General features: G+C 37.3%; 1 protein-coding gene across 2 annotated transcripts in view; it reads right to left on the bottom strand.

The window, feature by feature from the left end:
• The window catches only part of GLRA2 (glycine receptor alpha 2), a 136,884-nt gene that overhangs the window by 109,816 nt on the left and 14,036 nt on the right, over window positions 1–13,032 (bottom strand). The window contains exon 3 of one of the 2 annotated variants that reach the window (XM_032207871.1): window positions 5,114–5,181. In XM_032207871.1, coding sequence (XP_032063762.1) covers window positions 5,114–5,181 — 68 coding nt within the window. Of the gene's footprint in view, window positions 1–5,113; window positions 5,182–5,277; window positions 5,346–13,032 lie in introns of both variants that reach the window. The other variant, XM_032207870.1, reaches the window with a different exon arrangement.

Consider the following 13,032-nt stretch of genomic DNA (forward strand, 5'->3'; position numbering starts at 1 on the left):
TTCATAATTCATAAATATGTTAGAGCCATCACACTGATACTCTTTAAAAAGCTTTTGTTGGTGGTGGTGGTAGTGGTTTTTCTTTGTAGACTGTGTTGTTAGAAGCAAAACAGCACTGAAACCTTTCTTTATGTCTGACTGGTTTTCCTATCTATCTATAAATATCTATATCTATGTATTTATGTATATAGAGAGATATTTAAATAAGAAATAAAAATGGAAATATAACTTGCATATCAAAATACCAGTTACTTGTTTTCTCATATGCTTGCAGTATAAGCAGCCAAGAGGGATGTGCATTTATACAGTCAGATGCAATCGTGCAGAATTTTGAATTTACTTTTTCTGTGCTAATGTTGTAGTTATCTTATAAAGATAAATTCTCCTGAGAATGATACCACAACATGGAGCTCAGACAGACTATAGTGTGTATTCTGTGAGCTCCTGAGGGTAGGTGTGGGTGGACTGTAATCCACTCCTACACTACCACAAGTACACCTGCTCCACAAATTCTTTCTGACAGTACCACTGTTTTGAATGAGAAGTGTGGACCTGAAGTTTAAATCTCTCTGGCAATATTGATGCCAGCAATAGCTTAAGGCAACTCAGATAAAGAGTTTTCCTCTGTTCTCAAGACATAAGATCATGGTAATGCTAACACACTAAAGGAATATTCATCTGAACAGTTTTATTAGATTTACATGAAGATTTAGGGACTCAATCCACATATATACTAAGTTTCTGTTACAGGAATCTAGAGAGAAAAGATTTTTCCATTCACTTCATGCTGGGCAAGGTCAGGGATGGCAATTCCATAGCCAGCAGGCTCACTCCCCAGAACTTCTGCAAAGTTTTGTGTTCCTTTGGCCTCAAGCACTGCTGTGTCAGGGAGTGCTGGAGATCCCCACTCCCTCTTCAGTCCTATTTACTAACTCTGAGCTTACTCTCATCTTTGATCTCAGCCTTCCTCCCATCTTTCCCTCCGATCCCATTGATCACCCAGGTGTTGAGTCAGTTGTCTGATGCAAACATCAGACTTAGATGGTCTTGCATACATAGGAAGGGCTAACCAGAGAGACTACTCTCTCTCGAAGTCATGAACATGAGTGCTAAGTGGAAAATAGTGGCTTAATCATTGATTTCAAAGCCATGGAACAGGAAAGTGCTTGGTTAACTATGCATCTAAGCATGTAAGGTGTCCTCAATGGCTTCATTGGGAGTCCTTTATGCAGTGAAAACTAGACATGTAAATTGCTCAACTGAGATCTAACAAGCTTATTTGTAGTATGTGTTTTCTTGTCGGAATATCATCTATCCAGCCACAGCCAACTTCTATCCCCACTAAAGTTTTTAAAGAATGGCTGTTTTTTCTGCTAACGTAAGTACTCAAAACACAATTGGAATTTGATGCATTTATCCCAACAGAGAACCTGATGCATAGTATCAGTCATTAAATATAGGGCATAACGACAATAATAACATTCTCACTGTTAGTCATTTCTGTAATTAACAATTAGTTCATCAATGCACAAACTGCTCTTAGCTTCTCCTACAGCTGATAACTAAAAAATCCTGGTCATTTGTGACACTGAACATCTGAATTCCTTGGGACTCTGCCCAGCCTGATGTAGATTACTCATCTGTGATATTCAACTGGAGTCATGCTGTACAGTGGATTTTCTGCTGAATGCTGCATGTGTGAATGCTTCCAAAAATAGATACAAAGCTTACTGGCATAATTGCTTTATTCTGTGAACTTACTCAGGAAAATCTTGGCTCTTTCTTTCTTTCATTTTTTTTTCTTTCTTTTTTTTTTTTTTCCCCCAACAATTCTATCAATTCTATCTTGACTCTGATCTAGCATTTTTTACTATTTTATTTTGGTATAATATACATCATTTTAATGTGGAAGAAACTGTTTCTTTTGGAACAAAGAAAAATCAATCTTTATACTGTCCCACGTGCATAATAGAGCAGAGAGATTAACATATTTGAATTTTGGGAACAAAATACATGAAAACTCTGTGGAATTCATCCTCTTGGAGACAGCCAGCACAGACCTCTGTTTTATTTCTCAATTAAGGATTTTAGCTTTTAGAACACATTGGGCATAGCACATAGGCACAACACAGAGTTGTGCTGGCCTTCACATAGGGATAAATTTCATTCTGGTGTTTACTCTAATTGGAACAAAGAAGCTACTACTGCTAACGTTATTGAGAATTTATTGAATTAAGTAGGCCTGGGACTGTAATCCTGTTTGCCATGTTCATTTCTCCTACCGAAACCCTCTCTAACAAGTTTTCATCTCCCAAGGTTTCCAATGCAGCTCTTCCAAGTTATATCTTGATAATGTCACTTCAGTATCTATACGTGGTTTCACTTACCATCCCTGTCCTCTGAGAAAAGAAAATTTCTTTTTGACTTACAATCCAGGGTCTTAAAAGAATCGTTTAGTTTTATGTCAAAACTATCAAGAGTATTTTATGAATAAATGAATACTAGGAATCAAACAAAATTCATTATTTACCAAAAGGGACGCCAACATTTTTACCTTGATTGCATCTATTTCAGAAAGTCAAAGTAGATGAAACTGTAATTGATGTCTGCCTCTCAGAGCAAATTTAAAACATCCTAAAACTAGTCATACTAGTCATTAAATAAGTGACAGCATTAAGAAAATCAATATTAAACCATTGAACAGCATCTAAGGGAACACTTTCCACACTTTCAGCAGATATTATGAACAAAGCAAAATAAGAAAGCCAACAGTCTTTGTATTCATCTACTTGAATGTTTAGCTGTTTTCAGCAGAATGTGTTAATGAACATTGAAAAGGTGCACATTAACATATTTGATAGACGGTAAAATGCAATGAGGGGATTTAATCAAAGCAATGAAGGAGTCTAATTAATGCAATCAGCATTAGGTCGTGCAAATATTTTCATTGAATGCCATCTTGTAAAGCCAGTGACATGCAGGATTTTTTGCTACTTAAAGCTATGCTGATGTCTCTACATCTTAAGATCAACAGACAAAGCTGGATAAAAAAGGCTACATTCATAACTATATTTTCAGAATCTCTCAAACACAGGATAACAAAGTTTTCAAAAAATAATAAAATTTGTCTGTTGATCATTATGTTACATCAAGATTATGTTTTTCATGTCATTTTAAACTTTTTTTTTTTTTTTTAAAGTTTACAGATACGTATTCTAAAGCATTAACATATCTACTTATTTTTTATCTGTGTATGTTATAGTTGTGTCATTTATAAATGACTCTCCTATACAATTTAAGAAAGCAACCTGCCCTAGTAACTACTCGCCCTTTATCTCTGTGAAAATGTTAAATAGCCGTTGTTGATTTATTTATTTATTTATTTTTGTATAAGTAAAAATATTTAGGAGCATAGGACTTGTGACTCAACATTCCTTAGTTACCTCTTTCCCAAATGATGGTATAATTGCAATTACATTTAAATTAACTATTTTAATATTAAATATGATATTTAAGTTAGGCAAAATATCTGCTGTTCCTTAAGAATGCAAAGATTTCAAGGCATCTTTTATCCCATTAAATAATAATAATAATAACAATAATAAATATATATAATTTTTTTAAAAAACTCTTTTGTATAACTTAAGTACTTTTCTAAGTAACAAGTTCATTTTTTATTTATCAAGAACTCAGTCCTACAGGATGCAAAGTATCTTTATTGTCTCCAGTTTCAGCAAACAGAGTAAGACCTGGACACTCTATAGGAATTATCAGAAAACAAAGTATTGAAACTATACTGCAATCACTTCAAAAACGTCCATAGATGTCTGTTACATCCTAAGGTAATGGACAGCTATGTTATGCACATAGCTCTTCCAAAATTTCAGTGAAGGTGAGAGCACCCTTTTAAGTTTATTTTGTGGGAGAGGAGTATTAAAGAATCTGAAATAAAGCTGGGATTCGTCACAATACCTTTCCTAGAACAGTTTTAACCCACATACAGAATCATCTGGTAATTATCATAGATTTATTACACTATTATATTATTATATTTTCATCAAAAAATCTATCTCAGTATTAACCTAGTAACCAGTTGTATATATGCTTGGATAAGTTAACAGATCTTCTTCATTCAGTGTTTGAAAAATTAGATTAAATAACTCAACATCTTTTCAGATGTACTCAGAAAATATATATACATATATATTTTTTTTTTCTTAGGAAATATTAAAGAAAATGAAAATTTAATTCCAGACTAAGAAAAAATAAATAAATAAATGATTGACTACAATTTTCTTTTCTTTTCTTTTCTTTTCTTTTTTATTTATTTTTTTTTTTGTCTTTGGTTTCCTTACTCTTAAAATCCATCAACTTTTAAAAGAAAAATCTCATCTTGAAATGAAAATTTGAACTATCTAATTTTTAAATTATTAAAATTAGGGTTTTTTTTTTTGTTGTTTTTGTTTTGGCCCTGTTTGTATGGCTGATAGTGTTCTTTGAATTATTCAAAATATGCATTTCAGTTACCTGGATTCATGGCACTTTCAAATATGAGATTGGCCCTGAAAACACCCAAGTTTTCTTATAGTTATATGTTTCAGTCATTTGACTAAAGTTCATTCAGTCACTGATGTGATTGCAGTTCAAAGAGATAACTAATGTATCTGCAGCTCATACTTTAGCTAAGTTGAAGAAGACGTTTCTGGTACCTTTGTCAGCACAGTCTGCAGCAGCAGATAATTCAGCTTGGGGTGTAAGACTCACTCAAAATATCAGGTTCTTGGCAGGAAACCCCACAGCTGAGCTCCAACTATTCCATCTTCTGCTTTTCTGGTGCTAACAAGAGCTGGGAAATCTGCCTTGGGCATCCCTTTATTTGCTGCCATCACAGTCACTACAGACTGTGGCACAGCCACTATAGATATACATTTAGACTTGATAGTTGAGTTTAATTATTTATATATCTCTAAATAAAATTGTTTTATATTTTTTATATTTTAATTAACTGGTAGTACCTTGAGAACTTAGCAAATGTCCTCACATCTAGAGCATCTCTATTCTATATCACATCCCACTCCTTCACAAGATGGCTTCAATGACCAGTCCCACTCACCATTGTAGTTTCTGCTATTGAACCAAAGCTGTTGATAAATATGTTGCAGGTAACATTTACAGGAGGACCTGCAAGTTGAACAATAAATAGAAAAATTGACAGGTTGTGTTCATGACATATATTATGTATTGTTGTTCTCTTGCCAATGGCATCATAGCACTTACCATTGTGGTTTCTGTGACTGATCCAAAACTGTTGATAAAAATATTGCAAGTAACGTTTACTGGAGGACCTGTGGAATGCAATAAAAATGTTGCAATATACATTGAAACAAAAGTGCAGATCCCTCAGCCTCCGCACAATCTGATACAGACGTGGCTGAAAACAAGCAGAAAGTGAGTTTTCCCAATCAGATCACATAAACGTATATCAAAAGAAAAACATTATCAAAACAAAATTAATTAACCTGGCTCCACTGGATGTTGTTATATAAATATGCAGGACTGCGTCCTTCCATTTAAGGATGTAGGAAAAGTTTTGGGTGAAAACATGAGTGTAACAGCTCTTAATCCACAGCTCCAGTGCAAGATACACTACAGCATTGCAAACGCTCCTCATTCCCTTTCTCTCAGACTTACAGTTGTAAGATTATCTCTCCATACTTATCCCACTCTGTGTCTAACATCTTGGCACAGAAATTCCCAGCAAGGACCACTTTTCATATTGACTCCAGTCTACTGGAAAAGGACTTAGAAGAGCAGGTCTTCATGCACCTGATATGGAGTTGTCTGCCTTCCTATAACAAAATGTTTTAACAATATCTGTTTTGGCTTGACACAGCTGTCATTAGACAGCTGTTTGTAATCTCTTCCCTTCCACCTCCTTTCCTGCTATTTAGCAGGCACTGATGTGTAGTAGAATGAATGGGGACTTAATATTTAATTAGTTTTCTATTAGCCCCTTAGATTTTTAGGCTTGATGAAATAAACAGGGGTTTCACAACTGAATTAAAATGCCTGAATTTTAGTGACACAAAAGTTGATATAAACATTTAGTATCAAATACTTTTCTCTCTTTTTTTTTTTTTTCCTCATTACTATTTTAACAACACAACTTTCCCTATATTAAAAAAAAATAAAAAACAGTGCACAAAACATAATTACCTACATTCAGGTCCACCTTTACATGAGAAATTGTTTACAATTGATGTAATTATTATTATTTATTTATTTTTTGAAGAATGGAAAGACAAAGTGATGTGCTTAGTGACGCACAGTAGTGCAGAATGCTACAGTATCATCTTTCTGAGTGCTAGACTACCCACCTTCCAGGAAACAAATTTCCTGTCTTTGTGAAGAAATAACACAATAGTAATATATTTTAAGGCTGTTAAATTCCGATGAACTATGCTGGTGAACCTACAGGTGCATGGCCTTGTTCTTCCCCAGGAGCATGAGTTTACATTCCCCTTGTCAAACTTCATGAATTTCCTGTTGGTCTATCTCTACAACCTCTCAAATTCCTTTTAAATGGTGGCATAACCCACTGGTGTAATAAACTCTCCTCTGTGTTTTATATCTCCTGCAAGTTTGTTGAGGGTGCATTTTGTCCCATCAGCTAGGTAATTAATTAAGTTAAATAGTGTAGGTCCAGTATCAACCCCTGGAGTGCACCAGCATTGCCTGTCCCCCAGATGGACTTTGTGCTGCTGATCACAACTCTTTGAGTACAGCTCTTGCTCCAGACTTGCCCACAGTTTTTAGGAATCTGGGCTTAGTGATCAGCAGCCTTATCAGTAAAGACCAAGATGAAGAAGGCATTGAGTACCTCAGTATTTTCCATGCCTTGTGTAACCTTCTCTTTAATCTTACGACATTGTCTGGCAAAAACTATCACATGTGAGAATCCCAGGTTTCAGTTCCTAAGTGACAATGGAAACCCTATAAGCTTAAATAAACACAATTACATGTGTTAAGGGATATGTTACTATACTACAGAATGCAGGACATTTGTATACTGAATGGTTACATGCTACAGTACCACATCTTATAACAAAGCAAATATCTCCTTTCATTTCACTATTCAGCTACATGACATCTGTTACCTTCTCTGCTGCTAGATGTAGAGCTGTATGAGAACTCAGTAAACGTAAGTACTGCCAACAAAATCGGTCACATTTCCTTCATTCTCAAAATTATCTTGAAAGAGGGTTATTGGTGAGTTATCACTTTTTTTTTTTTTTTTTTTTTTTTTTTTTTTTTTTTCCTGGTCATTTCTATTTGTTTTTAAATGTCAGAGGTGTAATGGTGGATTGGTGGATTTATAATCATATGAGAACAGAAGGCACTTAGTAAATGATCTTATAAAATGACATCTTACCATATAATTTACAGATTCTGAGCAAAGAGCCCAATTTTCTCTTAAAGTCACTCTGTTAGTTGTGGGTTTAGTAAATGTGCATAAGAAACATGGACCAAATGAAGTAAAAAAAAAAAAAAGGAAAAAAATATATCTAAACACTGAAGTTTGCAATGTTTTTACTATTTTGTCTATTGATTATTTTTTTTTTTCCTATGGAAGTTGATGTGATTATTCCAATGGGAAGAGGTTGTACAGGTGTTGTATGTCTTAAGGAAGAAGTGTTGTTTAAAGAGGGCACACCACATCACGTTTTCCCATGAAACTTTTCTCACACTCACTCCTAACTCTATCAGACTTTTCTTATCTAATAGCTCATTTAAAATGAAAGCAGTAAAATTCTATGAAGTAAAGCCAAGATTTGTGAACATAATCTAAAATTTTTCAAAGGTAAAGAACACATTTATTTTGATTTTATTGCCTAAAATCTCAAAAGAGTTGATATAACCTCTACAAATTTAAGCCAAATATACTTTATAATCAAATCTTTTTCACTGCCTATTTTCGTCACCTAGAATGAACAAGCAAGCAGTCTAGGTGCCTTTCAGGTACATTTGAGATTGTCAAAGTCATTTTTAAGTCATGAGAAAAATGCCTGTTTCATGAAAGTACTCAGGCCAAAAAATAACCCCCAGGTAGCTAATGTACAAATACACCAGAAAGAAGGTGTCTGGTATTCTGACAAGCAAACAAGATATCATTATTGTTCCCTGCAACTCCCTTCCCCTGCTTTCCTGTACGGTGTGTTGCTGTTGCCAGATGATGTGACTCTCCAATAGACTGTCTTCTTAATAATGCCTGACATTGTAATATGTCATACCCCTCCTGTGACTTCAGGGCACTTAATGGTCACAGAAAGTCCTTAATACTCATCTGCAAGAAAGCCTGAGTACATTGAATATCCACCTATATTTGCTTTGGTATACAGTTTCACACCTCCTGTACCAAAGGTGCACTGCTGTGACCTTGCCACCATCTGGCTGGAGAGTGAATCCTTTCCTTGTCATCTGACAGAGTGGGCAAATCCATCTCACAGTCTGAGGGAGTACCACTGTTGACTGGTGAGTGCTGAAAGCTGTAAGCTGAGACCAGTCCAACTGCTAACTGCAGCTTTTGATTAATATTCTCAAATTTGGTTAACACACGACCCCAAAGCTTTCTTCATTTGGCAGGTTCATGAAAGACTTACTTGTACTCTTTCACTGGACATCATTCTAACCACAACTAACCATATCTGTATTATCACGTCCACTTCGACTCTGTGTATTTGATACATTTTTTCTAGGCTGCACCTGGCAGCCTTTTGCTCTTCAAATTAATTTCAGCCTTATTGCTAAAATGTCTATGTTAGGAAAATTATAATCATACTGCATTTGGCAAATGCATTAAACACAGCACAGCCAGCCAGTCAAAAGAGGTGATTTTCCCACTATATTTAGTGTTGGTTCAGCCTCAGCTTGAATATTGTGTGCTCCGCAAAACAAAAAGTTCTGGGCTCCACAACACAGAAAGGCTGCTGAGGTCCTTGAAAGCATCCAGAGGAGGACAGCACAGCTGGTGGCAGGGCTGGAAGGCATGTGCTGTGGGGGGAGGCTGAGGACACTTGGGCTGCCCAGCCTGGAGGAGAGGAGGCCCAGAGGCAACCTCGCTACTTTCCGCAGCCTCCTGAGGAGGGGAAACGCAGGGGGAGACGCCGGCCTCCGCTCCTGGGGCCCGATGGCCAGGCATGGGCATGGCACAGAGCTGCGCCGAGGAGTTCAGGCTGGGCATCAGGAAATGTTTCTTTGCTGTGTGAGGGTGCTCACACACTGCAACAGGCTTCCTGGGGAGCTGGGTGCTGCCCCATGCCCGTCAGTGCTCAAGGCGCGTTTGGACAATGCCTTTGGTAATGTGCTGGTCAGCCTCAGGCAGCTGGACTGGTGGTCTTTGGTGGTCCCTTACAACAGAACTATTCTATTCTAGTCTAATCTAACCTATATAAAAGATTTAAAACAATGCCTGCACAATTGTCAGTTTTGTAAGGCAAACTAAAATATAGTTCACGTACACAGAGACATATGGGTACACATACAAAGAACTCTGGGCAAAGCAGAGAGGCGTGGAAGCAAAATTAGAGACGATGAGCCAGAACTCTCTCATGGAATTAAAGTGAAAATTGCGGGAATCTATTAAGAATCTTAAAGCCAAATCTTCCACCTTTTTGTTTAAACAGTATTTTTTGGTCAACCTTCTGACTTTGGCACATGTGCCAATGGAACAAGTGCTTTGCCATTATCCTGGATAATCTATTTAATTCTGTATATCAGTGAGAAAGCTGAACTGAACCGCCTTTCTCCTCATACCATAGAGAGCAGGATAAGGATGAGGACTGTTTGAAAAGATTAAAATCAATCCCTTCCAAATGTAAGGATAAAGCAGGGATCCAGAACCAGGACCATAAGGCAAAGTGAGGGGACAGTGATCGCACTAGGGACTGGGTGTCCCCTCATCAGTGGCGTGGGGATTTCACATCGAAGCTTAAATGAGGGAGGAGAGTGAAATGTGATTGAGGACATACATGCTGACCTGAGCACTGCTAACACAGATACCATAACAGTAGGGTAGAGCAGCAAGATTTCTGAATGTAGTTTTTTAAGTTGCCAGTTCCAGAAGCAGGTGGGGTTTTACCAACCATTTCTCCTCCACCAAACTAAACAGCCTCCAACATCCAGCACAGTCCTCATGAGACCAAACACAGCCAACTCCCATGGAGGGCTCTGCTTCTGCAGCTGCAGTACTACATGTATCTGAATTACCACTTCAAGAGCTTCACAACACATCTCTTCATGGCCCTGCAGGCACATCCTTGTACGTCAGGCAGCAACACCGAACTACTGCTGGGACACCACAGCTTGCCATGGTCATAAGGCAGGAGCAAGTTATTTATCCTTCAAGCTTCCTCCCTCCTCAGAGTGAAGCAGGCAAGGTAAGGACTGGAAAAGTGTTATCAAATGTGTCTCAGCCAGTCCTCTGGCCAGGGACCATGGATACATGCCCAAGGAAAGAAAGGGGGCTTTGACGCACTGGAAAAATTCCCCTGAGTAGTTTCAAGACCCCTGTCTTGAAACTACTCCAGAAGCAGATCAGTTTGTACACTTGTTTTCAATGTTTTGCCTAAATACGTAGTTCAACACCTGGTGAGAAAAAGCTCATGATTTAAGAAGTTTACTTAGGTTTCTGTTAAGAAAGCAGGAACCACAACACAAGTGGTCTTTATTTCAAGTACCTAGGTGAGCCTCCTTCTCCCTTTCCCTTTTCTTTTGCCTTTAGGCAAAACCAACATTTTCCCCCACCTTTCCTCCATCATCTCATTTGTGTCTTAACAGCAAAGGAAATATATCAGTCATAAGAAGCAAAACTAATAACACCAGGACAACATAATCACCCTAAGGCTTGAAAATCGAGGTGATGTTTATTGTTGGGAAGTGATGCTTTTTCACTAAGGACATTATTTTTCTATAGGATTTCTGTGGGGCACATCACCCTAACTCCCTAAGTATAATCATGCCAAGAAAACAAATTAGTCTTTTTCTTTAGATGTGCTCACCACAATCCAACATTACACAGAAATTATTATGCTTACATCAATTTTATTATTCATTGATGGCAATTGTATCTATAAAACAAATGAATAAAATAAAAAAGGAACCTCACGAGGAACCTCTCAGGAACCTCTGCAATATAGCAATTGTATGGTACTTTGCCCTGATGCAATTTACTGTGGAAAAAAAAAAAAAAAAAAAAAAAAAAAACTAATAATAAAATAAAAACAAAATTATTTTTCTGCTTCATCAAGCTAAAACCAACATACTCTGTAAGTTCATCTGTCATATATAATAACTTAGCTGGCTGAGAATGCCATGTCTCCTGGTAGGAATGTAGCAACAGTTTTGTGTGCTTACTCTTGCATCTGAATACAAAATTGTATTCTGTGAAGTCAATATACATATACATTTATGAACAACAGGGTAAGGCCAAGAGCTACAAAGACACTGACAGATCCAGAGCCAAATCTGCAGACAAATTTAGGTGCCTAAAGCCTCTAGGAATCTCATGCCCATGGATATTACTGAGCCCAAATACTACCAAGTAGTTAAAGAATATATTTGAGCAATGCCATTTACTGCAATGGTATATGTAGAGTGAAGGACATACAGAATGCTCTGCCCAAAGTAGGTAACACAGAACCAGCACAAAAACATTACAGTTAAAGGAATGCCTTAAGTACATTTTTTGCCTAGTTTTCGTGTCTCTGCCTATTTCCAGAAGTGCCCATATAGGTGCACACACACTCATATAAATATACAAAATGGCATCAAGACAACTCTTCTACATCAAAATTTAAGCTGCTTCCTTCATTTGTTTAACTTCAGAAAACATTTGAGCAAAAATGCAGCCTTACAACATTACCTAGATATAAAAAGGGCACGTCACATTCCAAAATTGAAAGCTTTTCTTCAGTAAAATACCACTGGAGACTTACAAGACAAATACTACAGTGATTGTCAGATTCAGGTGATTACAGAATGAGTCACAGAAATAAAAGGTCTCTGAGGTAAGTAGAGCTAAAGCCATCCATATATGCATTGACATAGTCTGAGGTCAAACAGTAAGCAATCAATTTTTGAAGTGGTATGTGAGTTTTCGGCTGTGGGACTATTGCTGAATGTAACAGAAGTCATGCTGCTAAAATCCCATCAGCACATCACAGGAGGAAAATCCCTGCTAAGATGCACTTTTTGTGCCTTAAAGTGCCTGTGAAAATTGTTGGATTGGCATGTTGGATTGGTTCCTTACACTGAAGGAACGCCTCTGTCCTCAGACCCAGTGCTGGAAGAGGAAGGTGAGTCTCACGCTACAAAACCTCTTCAGCTCTGCATTTGGCATTACAGGATAGTCCATATGACGTGTTCATTCTTCCCTGCCTCTTTTTGCTAAGGCTGATAACAGAAACATGTATTACTGTCAGCTTTGGGGTGCAGTGGGGTATTTCCATGCAGGTTATCTAACAGACACCACATGAACAATTTTCAGGCACTATTTCATTTCACTCCCCAAACCAGGAGCTCAGAAGTGAAAAGCCTTTTAAACAGTTGACATGCTCCTGATTTACCCAGCTAACCTGAGCTAGTCTACAAAGAGTATGTAGCAATAACAGACACAATGGATCACATAAAGGCATTGGAGCTGACTTTCACATAGGCAGTTTGAGGGCTGCTACCAGTGCAGTCATGGCAGGTTGGAATTCACTGGAGGCCAGTAACCTCAGGCATTATAGCTCCTGCTGAGCTCTGTATCATCTCTATGTGGCACAAAGCACCTCTGAGCAAATTACTTGAAAGCTAACTGAGATATTTCTATACAAGCCTGTCACACTTGTGACTGAGTGCAGCCAGTCCCAAAGCTAAAATCTTGCATGTGCAAATGAGTCTGTGGAAACAAATTTAAAGAAAAAAAAAAAAAAAAAAGTGAATAAGAAATCTTTGATCCAAAAATTTCCTAATGGAACTAGAAACCTGCAC

Source organism: Aythya fuligula, chromosome 1, assembly GCF_009819795.1.
Source record: "Aythya fuligula isolate bAytFul2 chromosome 1, bAytFul2.pri, whole genome shotgun sequence".
Classification (NCBI taxonomy): domain Eukaryota; kingdom Metazoa; phylum Chordata; class Aves; order Anseriformes; family Anatidae; genus Aythya; species Aythya fuligula.